Source organism: Homalodisca vitripennis, chromosome 7 (genome assembly GCF_021130785.1).
Source record: "Homalodisca vitripennis isolate AUS2020 chromosome 7, UT_GWSS_2.1, whole genome shotgun sequence".
NCBI classification, from domain to species: Eukaryota; Metazoa; Arthropoda; class Insecta; order Hemiptera; family Cicadellidae; genus Homalodisca; species Homalodisca vitripennis.
This window is the reverse complement of record NC_060213.1, coordinates 18,841,871-18,854,393: the sequence shown is the minus strand read 5'-3', so window position 1 is coordinate 18,854,393 and position 12,523 is coordinate 18,841,871. Positions and strand designations below refer to the sequence as shown.

The 12,523-nt window shown below is 35.2% G+C and overlaps 2 protein-coding genes across 4 annotated transcripts in view; one reads left to right on the top strand and one right to left on the bottom strand.

Annotated features, from left to right (window-relative positions):
• Positions 1 to 6,525, top strand: part of LOC124366956 — a 61,340-nt gene extending 54,815 nt beyond the window's left edge. Inside the window, exons 9-10 of the mRNA XM_046823576.1 lie at positions 3,429 to 3,518; positions 6,201 to 6,525. Coding sequence (XP_046679532.1) covers positions 3,429 to 3,518; positions 6,201 to 6,464 — 354 coding nt within the window. The 3' untranslated portion in view covers positions 6,465 to 6,525. The remainder of the gene's footprint in view (positions 1 to 3,428; positions 3,519 to 6,200) is intronic.
• Positions 1 to 12,523, bottom strand: part of LOC124366957 — a 230,921-nt gene that overhangs the window by 146,241 nt on the left and 72,157 nt on the right. Inside the window, exon 9 of one of the 3 annotated variants that reach the window (XM_046823585.1) lies at positions 11,982 to 12,258. The exons of 1 other annotated variant lie outside the window; for it this stretch is intronic. In XM_046823585.1, the coding sequence (XP_046679541.1) occupies positions 11,989 to 12,258 (270 nt within the window). In that variant the 3' untranslated portion in view covers positions 11,982 to 11,988. Of the gene's footprint in view, positions 1 to 11,981; positions 12,281 to 12,523 lie in introns of those variants that run through there. One more of the 3 variants, XM_046823591.1, reaches the window with a different exon arrangement.

Here is a 12,523-nt window from a genome sequence, read left to right as displayed (position 1 = left end):
AGAAATCTTATTCATTAAATTCTTTCCCGTTGTAGTCCAATACTCATCCATTTTTTCCACAATAGTTTGATTGTCTGTGCAATGGCATCAGAAACTACTCTGTTTTAAATTAATTTTGGGGATAAAATTCAACAAAATTAAAAAGATGGTATCTAATATATACAGGGTTTGTCCGGAAAGTAATAGGACTGATTTTCTTTCGCCAAGACTGTACTTTGGAGCGTGTGTGCACCGACTGCATTTGGTAGAGGGCATTCCTAGCTAACGAACAAGCGGCTGGTCAGTTGTCTCCGAGCACCTGAAGAGTCAGGACAGGCATTTTCATTGGACGTGTTTCTGTGAGTGGTGCAAGCCGAAAATTCAGCGTTCGTTAGAGAAGAGGTACACGATTAGATTCAGTGTGAAACTCGGTAAATCTGTGACACAGACATTTGATATAATCAAGCAGGCTTACCCAGATGTTGCTTTAGCAACAAGTGGTGTGTTTCGGTGGCACCAGGCCTTTTTGGAGGGCCAGGAAGACGTCGCTGATGAAGAACGTGCTGGAAGACCTTCGACTTCGACAAACACCGACAATGTGACTCGTGTGCACAAAGTTTTGAACTCAGACCGTCGACTAAGTATTCGTTTAATTACCCAGATGTTACATTTACCGAAAATCTGTGGTTCATGAAATTGTGACGGAGCATTTGAACATGCGCAAAGTGTGTGTGAAGATGGTCCCAAAAGTGCTCACTGGCGACCAGAAATTGCGGCTCACACCGCCTTTCCTTGTGAACAGCTACCTGGCCAAGGGCGGCATCCCAACTCTTCCACAGCTGCCCTACAGCCCAGATGTGGCCCCCCCAGAATTTTTTTTCTTTCCTCGCCTGAAAAGGCAAGCATTTTGAGACGAAAGAGGGGATCCAAGCAGCTTGCACCGCGGCTCTCAAGGCTATTCCGGAGAGAATGCCTTCTGTGACGCCTTCAATGCTAGGAAATCGCGCTGGCAGCGCTGCATCGACGCAGAAGGATCCTATTTTGAAAGTGTTTAAAGAATTTGTAACGATTTACTCAATACATTTGTTTAAATCGACTCAGTCCTATTACTTTCCGGACAAACCCTGTATACAACCGCATGTGTAACTGACTGACTGACTGACTCACTCACTCACGTATACTAATTCTAACCTACTTCCAGATGAGTTAGAGACTTGAAATTTGGTACACAGATAGCTTTCCACGTGTAACCACCAGGAAAATCCCGAAAAGTGAGAATTTTTCATTTTCAAACCCTCAAAAAAATTCCGAAAAAATCGCGCATTCTTCACCCCTGCAGGCATTTTTTGTAAAGCCCGATAGCGGGGCGAACCGTTGGAGCTAGCTCGGATCTGACGGAAAATTCATCATGGTCAGGTATGAAGTGAACTACAAAAAAGGTCTAATGACTTTTTTGCTCTATCTTCCATGGTTAAGCGACAAAAACGCTCGAACATTTGAAATTCCAGAGATTTTTTCGATAAAAATAATGTTTCAAGCCCGATAGCGGCCGAACCGTTGGTCGTAGCTCAAAATCTGATTGACCCATCAAATTAGCAAATTGCGCGATCTACAGAAAAGGTCCAGTAATCTTTTGCCCTATCTCGATTGGTTTGGCCGAAAAAAAACGTGATTATGTACAATTTTGTTGTAACTTTTACGCGAAACTTTTGTTTTTGGGGTCGATAGCGGCGAAACATTAGTCGGAGGTCAAAATAAGACTAACGTTTTATTTAGGAAATAAGATGACCTACAAAAAAGGTCCAGTGACTTTTTACTATATTTCCCTTAGTTTGACCGCAAAACGCGATTAAGTGAAAATATTGGACATTTTCGCCTAAAAATTTACATTCCGGGCTTGATAGCGGCTAAACGGTTTGGTCGTAACTCAAAACAAATTTTAAACGGGATTTAGGAAATCACGTGATCTACAGAAAAGGTTCAGTGACTTCGGGAGTTGGGCTGAGCGTTAGCTAAGCGTCAATAGTAGATAGGGACAGAGGAATATTTATTATGTTCACAGACACAATACCCTCTAAAAAAGGCCCAAGTGTGTCATTAACCCCCGGTAATATTAACCCCCCCCCCCCGGGGATTTCCTGGTATGACCTGATAACCTCCTGTACATTCAACCCCCTGATGTGTTAACCCCCCTGGTAACATTAAACCCCCCCAGGGAATTTCCTGCCATGACCTCATGTCCGAATTTTACCAGTCACCAAATCTCTTAACCCCCCCCCCCTGGGAAGATCCTGGTATGACCAGATAACCCCCTGGAGACTTATCCCCCGGTAACGTTAACCCCCCCTGGGAATTTGTTCATATGACCAGACAATATCCTGACGAAATTAAAACCCCCTCTTGTCTTAACCTCCTTAACATTAATCACCCACCCAGGGAATTTCTCGCCTTGACTAGATAGTCTCCTGGTGATATTAAACCCCCTGTTCGACTTAAAATACTGCCTTGAGGTCGGTTTTTATTATGTTTATACTAAACAATTCAAGATAGCTGACCCGTGCAGGACTTTTCTCCCGAGCTCATTTCTGGCTAAACCATAGGTCGTAGATCAGATCTGATGGGCACAATCGAAAGACAAAATTAAATTTCCAACAAGAAAGGTCCAGTCACTTTTTGTTGTATCTCTAACGGTTTAACCGCAAAATGCCCTCAAAGTCAAAAGTTTTTACGAATCCGGAAAAAAAAAATCTATGAAAAAGGTCAATTTTTAAATCCCTTGTCATTTACTTAATGTCCGGACTTAACCAGTCACCGAATTCCGCTTATCCCCGAATTTGCAAGCGTTTACTTTGGGGGCCTGGGGGCGTAGCCCCCAGCGAGCCGAAGGCGAGTTAAATAATATACAGTCCCATACTGTTTTAATTTCTTTTGCTAAAACACAGTGTTCTTAGGCACTTATTAAATTAGAATAATTGAATTCATGTGTATTCAAATCAAAATTCGAGACCTGACTCGTTATCTTCTGATTCAAGATATCTAAAGAGAATAGAGGAAGTTGTAAAAATATATGTATTCCGATTTTTAAGATTTAAAAAAAAGGAGAGTGATGTTTGTTGGAGCATGCTTTGAATTATTATAATTTTTTAACCAATCATTAACATTTTTAATAATATTCTCCTTTATTGTAATTAATACTCATATCTATATGGTTTATTTACTTATGTCAGTTTCTTTTAGTTTTGCAACATTAGATCATTGTAAAATAGGAACATTTTAAAATAGATAATCTAGGTTACTTCTATGATTTACTAATCTCATTTGTCTAGTTTCCAGTGACGTACATAATCCAATTTTATTAGTTACTAAAGGATGGAAATTAATTTATTATTTATTAATTAGTATTATGAATGTAGAACTGCTATTTAATCTCATAAAAACTTTTATTTCAGGACCGTGTTACATGTGAAGGAATGGAAAGAGGAAGGAAAAGGAAACAAATGCTTCGTGTGAGACAAGATCGGATATCCTCCAAAAGAAAGGTGAGGTTTATGAGTTTTTGTGAATATTTTAGTCTAAAGTAGAGCTTTGTTTGCAAAAAAAAATTATTCAAAGTCAAAACTTCTATATTTATAACATACATACAATGAATAGGTCTACAATGCTATAAACTAACATCACATATCACTTGCATTTTTAATTTATAGAAAATCTTGCCTTAGCTAAAATATTTCAATATTAGCTATTGTGGGAAGAGCTGATTCGATGCGAATGTTGAGTTTAGCTCCAGTTTACCTTCCTCTTACGTGCAGCATCAGAAATCTGATGCTGTTGCAGACTTGACTCCTGAAATCTGGAGTCATGTTCATCTGAAGGAATCTGAAAATAGCTGGCGATCAAGAATGAAAAGTTCAAACAAACTCCTTGCATTGTTTTGATATCAGTGACACCTAGACTACAAAAAATAGTGCAATATAGGTGAAGAGGTATTCTTATTGTCTCATTAGGTGCACAATTGAGTGCATTACGATGTTGACTGACACGATCCCAAAGCACAGTGGAAGTGGAGCAAGATTTCTGATGTTGCATGCAAGAGGAAGGTGAACTGGAGCTGAGGAAGGTGAACTGGAGCTAAACTCAGCATTCGCATTTAAATAGTGTTTGAGCGTGGAAAAATTCCCCACTTGAATACAATGATAAGTTTATTAAATACGCCTTAAGTCTTATTCAACTTTTTTTTATTACTCTCATTTTTAATTTGTACAAGAATGTAATTTTTAAACTTTTAACCAGTATACTTAGTCTTTTTTATACAAATTAACCTGTGATGGTTTACAACAATTACTTTTCTCTTAAGGGTATTATAACTATGAATTTTTTCGATTAAGTTTTATTGATTATTTTTTACGAACACAATTCTAAATAATTGTTTATATTATGTAATCTATACAGGGTGTAAATTGAGTTCTGATATGCCTGGATATATTCCAAACGGATTAAGTTATCAATGTAAAATCTTCACCATACCTATTAAAATAATTTTTTTAGACTTTTTGAAGGATATAAATATTTTCCCCTTTAAGATCTTCTGTGCGGCTCCCATAGTGACAGGATATGTGGGAAGGGTTAGAGGGCTTCCTGTTGAGATGTCATATCAGTCATGCCACCGCGTATAAAGGGGAGGTTTTGTGCCGACCTCTAGAGTTCAAAGTGAGCAGCTTAAGATCTCTTTCATGTTTAATCTTGCTAAAGCCGTTTAAACTAGGGGAGCTTCAACCGTTCCCACAGATTTATCAATATTGTTTCTCGTCTACTCTAACATCTCGACATTGACGATAGTGAAGTGTGTGCTCCTGGACATCCATTGGGTGGCCCAGATGGAAGTGACGAGCTGTTCTTAGTGTAAGTTCTGTTAGCAGGTATAAACTAGCCAGAAGTGAAGCCAAGTCAGAGCGTTGTATGTTGTTGTTCATTTAATAATATAATTTAAATTTCCATGCAACCAAATAATTGCAGGAAGTAATTAAGTCTGATTTTAAAATAATGATATTATAAGTCATCTTTATTGTGCATTAAAATAAGTTCATTCAGAACAGGTGCATTGTCAATAAATATATAAGTATAAATTAAGTTTAAACTTAATAATACAGAGACTGAACTTAATAATAAAATTTACTGGCTGGGTGTTAAAATTTTACATGACAAAAGGACATAAGTAATAAATAAATTACATATAAAATCAATACTACGCTTATAAACTAGTTTAAAAAATTCCAACACTTAGTAAAGAACAGATTTATACATGTGCTGTTGAAGTAAAAGTAAAAAATTCTTGAACACTATAAAATCCAAAGTTTTCTCTTGAACTTTGTAAAAGATGTGGCCTTCTGTATGTAAACTGAGAAATGATTAAACAGACTGATACAGGTTTAATATAGAGATTTTTCATAGAAGATGGTTTTGTGTAGTGGATACTGTACCAAAGAAGAATTTCAAGTGGCATGGGAATGTACATGGTTCCTACTTAAAAATTTGTCAAATTACTTTTGACATAAACTACACATTGATATAGAAACAGGGAGGAAAAGAGTACAATTTTGAGATTTTTAAACATTTCACTGCAGAGAGGTCTAGGAATCCAGTGTCAGTCAGAACTCCAATGACCTTTTTTTGGATAATGAATACTAGAAAACTCACTGGGGGTGCCCCTAAAAATTGACCAAGTGAGGGGATCGTCGATTAGCTAGCCAAGAAATTGAATACAAGTAACAATTTTGAAATCAGATTAGAGATATGATAGTCGTATATAGTCAGATATTATGGAAGTAAAAGTAGAGTAAAGATGTCTTATTTTACCTAGCGAAGTTAGGGCTAAGAAGCCCTCTCTAACATTTAACCTGGAGACCAATGGCTTAGAGGTGACTTCCGAACCACCACCAAAGGCGGGCTGCTTGCAAGGACAGGATCGCTTAGCGGTCACCCATGCAAGCAGCAGCCACGCTCAACATTGCTTGATCTGGTTATCTTGCGATAACCGTTGTACCCGCTACACTACACCATTGGCAAAGTAGTAGTACTATGGAAAGTAGTGCTTTAATTTTAAAATTCCTATCAATTACTTTTCAGGCTTTAATTCAACAATTTACTGTCCAAAGTTATGTTTTTAATTTACTTAACAACCAATATAATAGTTTTCAATAGAGCTGGTATTTTTTTATTTTCAGACTAGAAGCAGTAAGAGATGTAGAAGAGATCGCTCTCCCAGCTGTGACGTAGAGTGGTTTGTTAATGGAACCCCGATGCGACTGCAGGGCGAACATTACCCTGTGTTAATATCGCAATCCAATTGGAAAGAGATAACAAAGGAATGTTATGTTTGTAGAAAACATGGAAAAAGAAAACAAGTTCACTTTCAGTGTAAGCAGTGTGTTGTAGGGCTCCATGTAAACAGTTGTTTTGAAATATATCACACCCGTGAAGACATTTAAGATGAGTTTAGTTTGGTTCTGTTGCGGTATCAAACCGAAAAATTATAACTCGTTAAATTTATCAAACAGTATTTTGTCTCCTCAGGTCATACTTTTTAGCTTGACGCACTTAAAATCAACAATACTTACGTCTCTGTCAGTAATCGAGATAGAGAGAGCGACAGTTACCGTTTTCTGCCAAATTGTCAGTTTTCATATGCTTTGGTGACACCGATGTTATTCACATGTCTGTCACTGGCTTTTAAGTGTATAAAGCTAAAAAATAATACAATCTGAGATATATGAGATGTTGTGTTTCCAAAGGTAAAACAGACTGCCAAGTTATTAAGTTGTTTTATAGTTAGTAGGGTTTTGTACATTTTTGTAATGTTAAAACACAAACAAATAGTCCTCCCGGCTCAGTCGGAAGAGGTAGGTATATTTTGTGACAACTGAAATATTTTTAATTTATTCTCATGGTATTTACTGTAGTCAATATCTCAAAAACCGTTCGAGATACAAAAAATTTCAATAGTACAAACAAAAAGTTTAGAAAAATGTTATGAGCATTCTAGCAAACATTTTTGTTTTTTCTCTAGGTCCATAAATAACGGAGTTTTGAATTTTCCCAAAGTTTGAATGGTTGTCATGATGGAACAAAATGGTGTACCAAGTTAACAAACAAACTTAGTCATCATATTTTTAAAATCAATTTTTGAACTGTTTCAACTTGTTTCACCATTCCTATCGCCAGTTCTTGTTGGAAAAATTCATATGGGATTTACATATATCTCAAAATTGTTCGGGATACAAAAACATTGTTAGTCGCAAAATATTTAGTAATGTTATAGGCATTTCAGAACACGTTTTTTTCTGGGTTTATAAATAACGGAGTTTGTGAATTATTTAAAGTTTGAATGGCTGCCATAATGGAACAAAATGGTGTACCAAGTTGGCCAACAAACTTAGCCGAGATCTATTTTTGTACCAAGTTTCAACTTGTTTAAGCTATTTTTGGGACAGTTATCATTTCCATAAACCACGTTACATAGCATAAGTATATATTAATGAGATTTTGAATAAGGGATGGTTTTGGCCTCTGAGGTTCATGTTCGGTGAATTTATGCAGAAATGTATGGTAAGTGCTGCCATGAGGACAAATTTATACACACAATTTACCTAAAATTTGAATCTTCACAGTATTTTTAGTTAGGATTAACTTTTTTATAAATATGTTTAAATAGTTAATAAAATTATTAAAAATATGAAAATTTGTTCACTAATTTGCTTTGTAGTTTAATTACTCCTCGTCCCTTTAGAATTGTTGCAGGAAATACATGTTTAGTACATCAGTGGCTGCTGTTAAAGTTACATCTTTATTTTTTTTGTTATTTTGTAGCTGCTTAAACTTTTTTGTTTTAACTGCAGAATCTCTCCAGGATATTTTTTGAAAGTAACATGATTTTACTGTCTTCAGTTCTTGTACTTTTATCAACAATATGCTTTGAATTTGTAGGTAACTTGTGTTGGTTTTTTTTAAACTGTCTTCAAATTGAGTTTTAGAACTGGCAAGAGGCTTAACACTCTTTATAGATTTCCTCCTTGTTGCAAACTTGATTTCTCTATCACTCAGTTTAAGCAACCTCACTTCACACCTTTGTGACAGTTGTTGCTAATGAAACTTTGATCATGATCCCTTCAGGCCAGCTGAAGCTTGAGTTTTAGCGATAGTGCTCATCTTTTCAACCCTGGCTACTGGATCCAAATTCTTGAGCCAGGTTTTAAAATGTTCATTGCCGATCTTGACTAGTGGTCCGTTGGTTTTATCCATTGTGCTGGTCACGCTTGGTCATCATCATATCTCTTTCCATCACCACAACCTTCATCGCTAATGGACATTAGATAATAGTCAAATGGTTTCCATCTTCAAAAGTAAAAAAAGTAGAGAATATATAAAGTAATGTAAGCTAGATATTTTACCCTTAAAACTATGCAATATTCCAAGTTTTTGTGTAACAATTTGTGTTATGCAGTACCAAAGTGTATCAAGTACAGAGTGCAAACACTATACTCATATTAGCTCTTTAACCCTTTGGGTACTACATAATTATTAGCTTTTTACTAACTCTTTAAACTTACTATTGTGTTACGAGTAGTATTTTATGACCATATTTGAATTAGTGATTTTAAAAGGGCGGATTTGAAATTTTTGGCAAAAATTAACTTTTTAAATCTTTTTGTTCTTTGAAGATAGCTTCAATGATTTGATTTAAAAGAGCGCCTGAAATGCTCTTGTACATTTTTACCCTAGCCGAAATTTTATTGGTTGTTTTAAAAGGACCAATTTATTTCAAATCTGTCCCTTTAAAAAATCATTCTCTGTGGCTAGACTAGTATAAGCTGTGCAGTGTTTAGTGATTTGCAGCCAAATAACATAACCTATATTGTATATGATCAGTTTTAAAGAGTGTGTTGTAGTCCCACGTTGGCTGTGTCATTTTTCTCCGAATCGGTGTTTAAAAAAATGTTCAAACTTCCAATTCCCACGTCGATGTGTCCTATGCTGTGGAAATTGTATGTAGTGTTGTTGGAAGTATACTGAATGTTAGTGAAAGTATACGTTATATGTCACTAGGACTAGGCCTATATTCATCTCAGGTTTTAAATAGGTTTAAATGATAGTGCAAATTAAATATCACTGCATTCAAGGCTCACACTTCTTCGCAGATGGGATAGTCTGTACCGTTATTATAGCACATATATTTTAAATTTATATGGAGCAAATACTTTATAAATTAAACAACTTTTCGGAAATACTTGCTTTATTCCGAAATTTAAGTTTCACCCAAAAGTTTACAAAGTTTACAAACTTTTGATTCAATTTTCTTCAAATGTCACTCAATCGAACAAATCTAATTAAGAGTCTGATTAAAAGGTATTAAAATTAAAATTAAACTTAAACTAAAAATGTATACTTCTCCAAAAATGGTTTAAATTAACAAAACAAAATAAAAAGTTCTCTTCTCAAAATACTCAAAATTAATATAACACAAAACTTGATATTTACTTTATGACCAAAATTTAATTCACAATACTTCAAAAAATTGAATTAAATTTTCAGACTCTGAAAGATGGGAACTTTAGAAATTTTAATTACAGTATTATAAAATAAAAGATATTAACTATACGCTGGTACGGGACTTACTACTTTGAAGATTACGGAGGCAGATCGGAAAATAAAACGCACTAAAAATTTAAATACTTGAACTTGAATTTACCCGCGATAAAATATTATTCTAAATCCCAACTATTGGGTTAGAGAAAGAAATTCAGCATCTAACTCGACCGGTACACCTTCTCTTCGAATCGCCAAGACTGGACTGACTGCTTCTCTCTCTCTCCAGGCTTGCCGGGTCGGAACGTGGACCGATCAGCTGATTACCGGTCCAACTAAACAAACAATGTCCACGCACCGCGTCTAGTTAACAGGAGCCTACTTCCTACCGCGATTCAGCATAAAGAATTAGAACTATGGTACAAGTCAATCATATTAAAACAAAGCAAATTACTTTGATACGTTAATTTATTTTGATGTAATACAAACAATTTATTATACTCACTTTGCTTTGTTGTTAATTTATTCACTAAAAACAATATCCCATCGCCTGGTTATAACTTTTAATACACTATTGCACAATTCCATATTGCATCACTGCCAGGTGGATCTACACGTCTGACGTCCTCTCTGCTTCAGCTCTCCAAACAGAAGGAAGATTCTGGGGCCAAAACCTTGCGTACTGTCTCAAACAATGCTCAACCCCTCTCCCGTTCAAATTAGCATCTTCACAATTGAATATAAGTTTTTTTTTTTTTTAATTATCGAATTTTATCACGTTCACTATAATTGATCAATTTAAAGTCTTTCTATTTTCTTTAACTATTTTTCCATCGCTTTTTTATTTAAATTTTTGCAACATGTGCTGTCTGATGTCATCAATACGCGTCATTTCATCCCACAATTGGCTTTTTTGCGTAATTTTATTTGGTACTTTTAGTAAAAACAAATTTTAGTTATGTTTTAGCTCAGTTTTAATTATTTGAATTTGTTCCCGTATGAAGTTTAACATATTTCTCTATTATTAATTAAATAAATCTCAATTCCAATTACATGCGATTTACTTGTGTGTCACGGTCATTTGGTTCACCGTCTGCTAATTTCCCCCGAATATTTAAATGTCGTAATTTGACCTGTCACAATATTATTAAGACTGTACTCTGATGCTAGTGTAGTATTGTGTTTTGCCTAAATTGGAGAGAATACATATAGCCTTCTTCTGGAGTAATGGGACTCTGGAGGAGCTTCCTCAAGCTTCCAGACCATATTGGGTTTCAAAATGGTGAAATATTGCTGTTTTAAATTGTTTTAGTCTCCTCAGTACTTCAATGTGATTATTCCATGACACTTTTATCATTGAGTATTCCAAGGGTACTTGGTTTGGCGCACTTTTGTTCTTGTTAAGTACCAAGTCATTTGCAGTACAATACTGTTGAGCCGTGCTCAATTGCTATAAAAGATTCTGTTTCTACTCTCGAGGAGTAGCACTGTGTCATCTGTATAGATAAGAGACCCACAATAGCTGTGTAGGTAACTTGGAAAATCACTTACAAGGAGAGGAGCTGGTCTCTAAATTGTTAACATCCACCCAAAATTTGGTTGCTGTAAATGTAAGTATTTTAAAGAAAATATGCTTTAGTAAAAGATATGCTTGAACAGGTTCTGTCTATCAATTCTCCTTTACTTTACAAAACATTAGACAAAGTTTCTAAAATTTTAATATATTTCTTTAAACACTATTGTGAACTAAACTAGAGATAATGTACATACTTGATGTGTAAATAATGACGTTATTTACTTTAGTGTTCTCCTATTACTCATTATAGAAGTTTCTGTATAATGGATCTCAATGTAAGGATATGGGTGGAGACACTCTTTAATTAAATATTGTGATTTTACCACAGTGCCAATTGAACTCTTCAACTTAAACATTGATCACAGAGAGCTTCATGGTTTTTTTAAGCTCTTCATTGTTTTATTCAGCACAGCTGTAAACTGTAAAAATTGTATATTACAGAAAAACATATTAACTCTTTCCGCTCGGATGGGCAGCAGTGCTGACCAAATATGGCTTCTCGTAGGCTTGTATTATTTTAGCGCGTACTGTCCACTCAGATCGGATGGGCAGCGGTGCTGTCCACTATGGCGCCTGCGTGCACACAGCAGCCATGTCATTGTTGCATCCCCACCAGCTCGGATTTATTTTCAGCGCGTCATTGATACTGTGCCTTTTAAAAAGTTAAATGGATTTAAAGGTCCAAAGGTAAATAATAATGTAGTCGAAAAGTACTACAATGGAAATTTTATATTTCTATAAACTAACATGAGTTACAATGAGTATTAATAATGTGACAGTAAATAATTATAACATGATAAAAAAATAAAATTGAACTGCTTATTATTTTTCCGAATACAAAATTTAACTGCAGGCTAGTTGTAATCTTGTTGTTGAAATATCTGAGATGAATGGTACTTTTCAAAACAAACACCAATGTGAAGACCGGGCTCATTTTCACAAGTTTTGCAACAAAACTTCACTCTTTTCCTCGTGCCGCCTTGTGCTCTGCTGCTACATACGACGCAATCCTTCACTTTTCTACCTTCAAGAGGATATGGTAGATGAAGTTTCCCATTTAGTCGGGAAATGTCTTGAAATTGGGATGGTCTTCCTTTTTTATTTGTGTTCCTTACATCGCCAACCTATATTCATTCATTGTTATCACTTTAAAAACACAAAATACAGGTATTAATACTGATATATTTACACTTTTATTTACAATTATATTTACACTGATATCTACAATACTTTATTTACACTAATATTTAATAAAATTGCACAATACTAAGAATAATAAACAATCCGTTCTAATAATGCGTGTAGGTTAACTCATTAGTGACAATGTAGTTAAAAGCACGCTAAAACGAAAGCCTAGAATGCAATATTGACCAGATGATCAATTTCCAA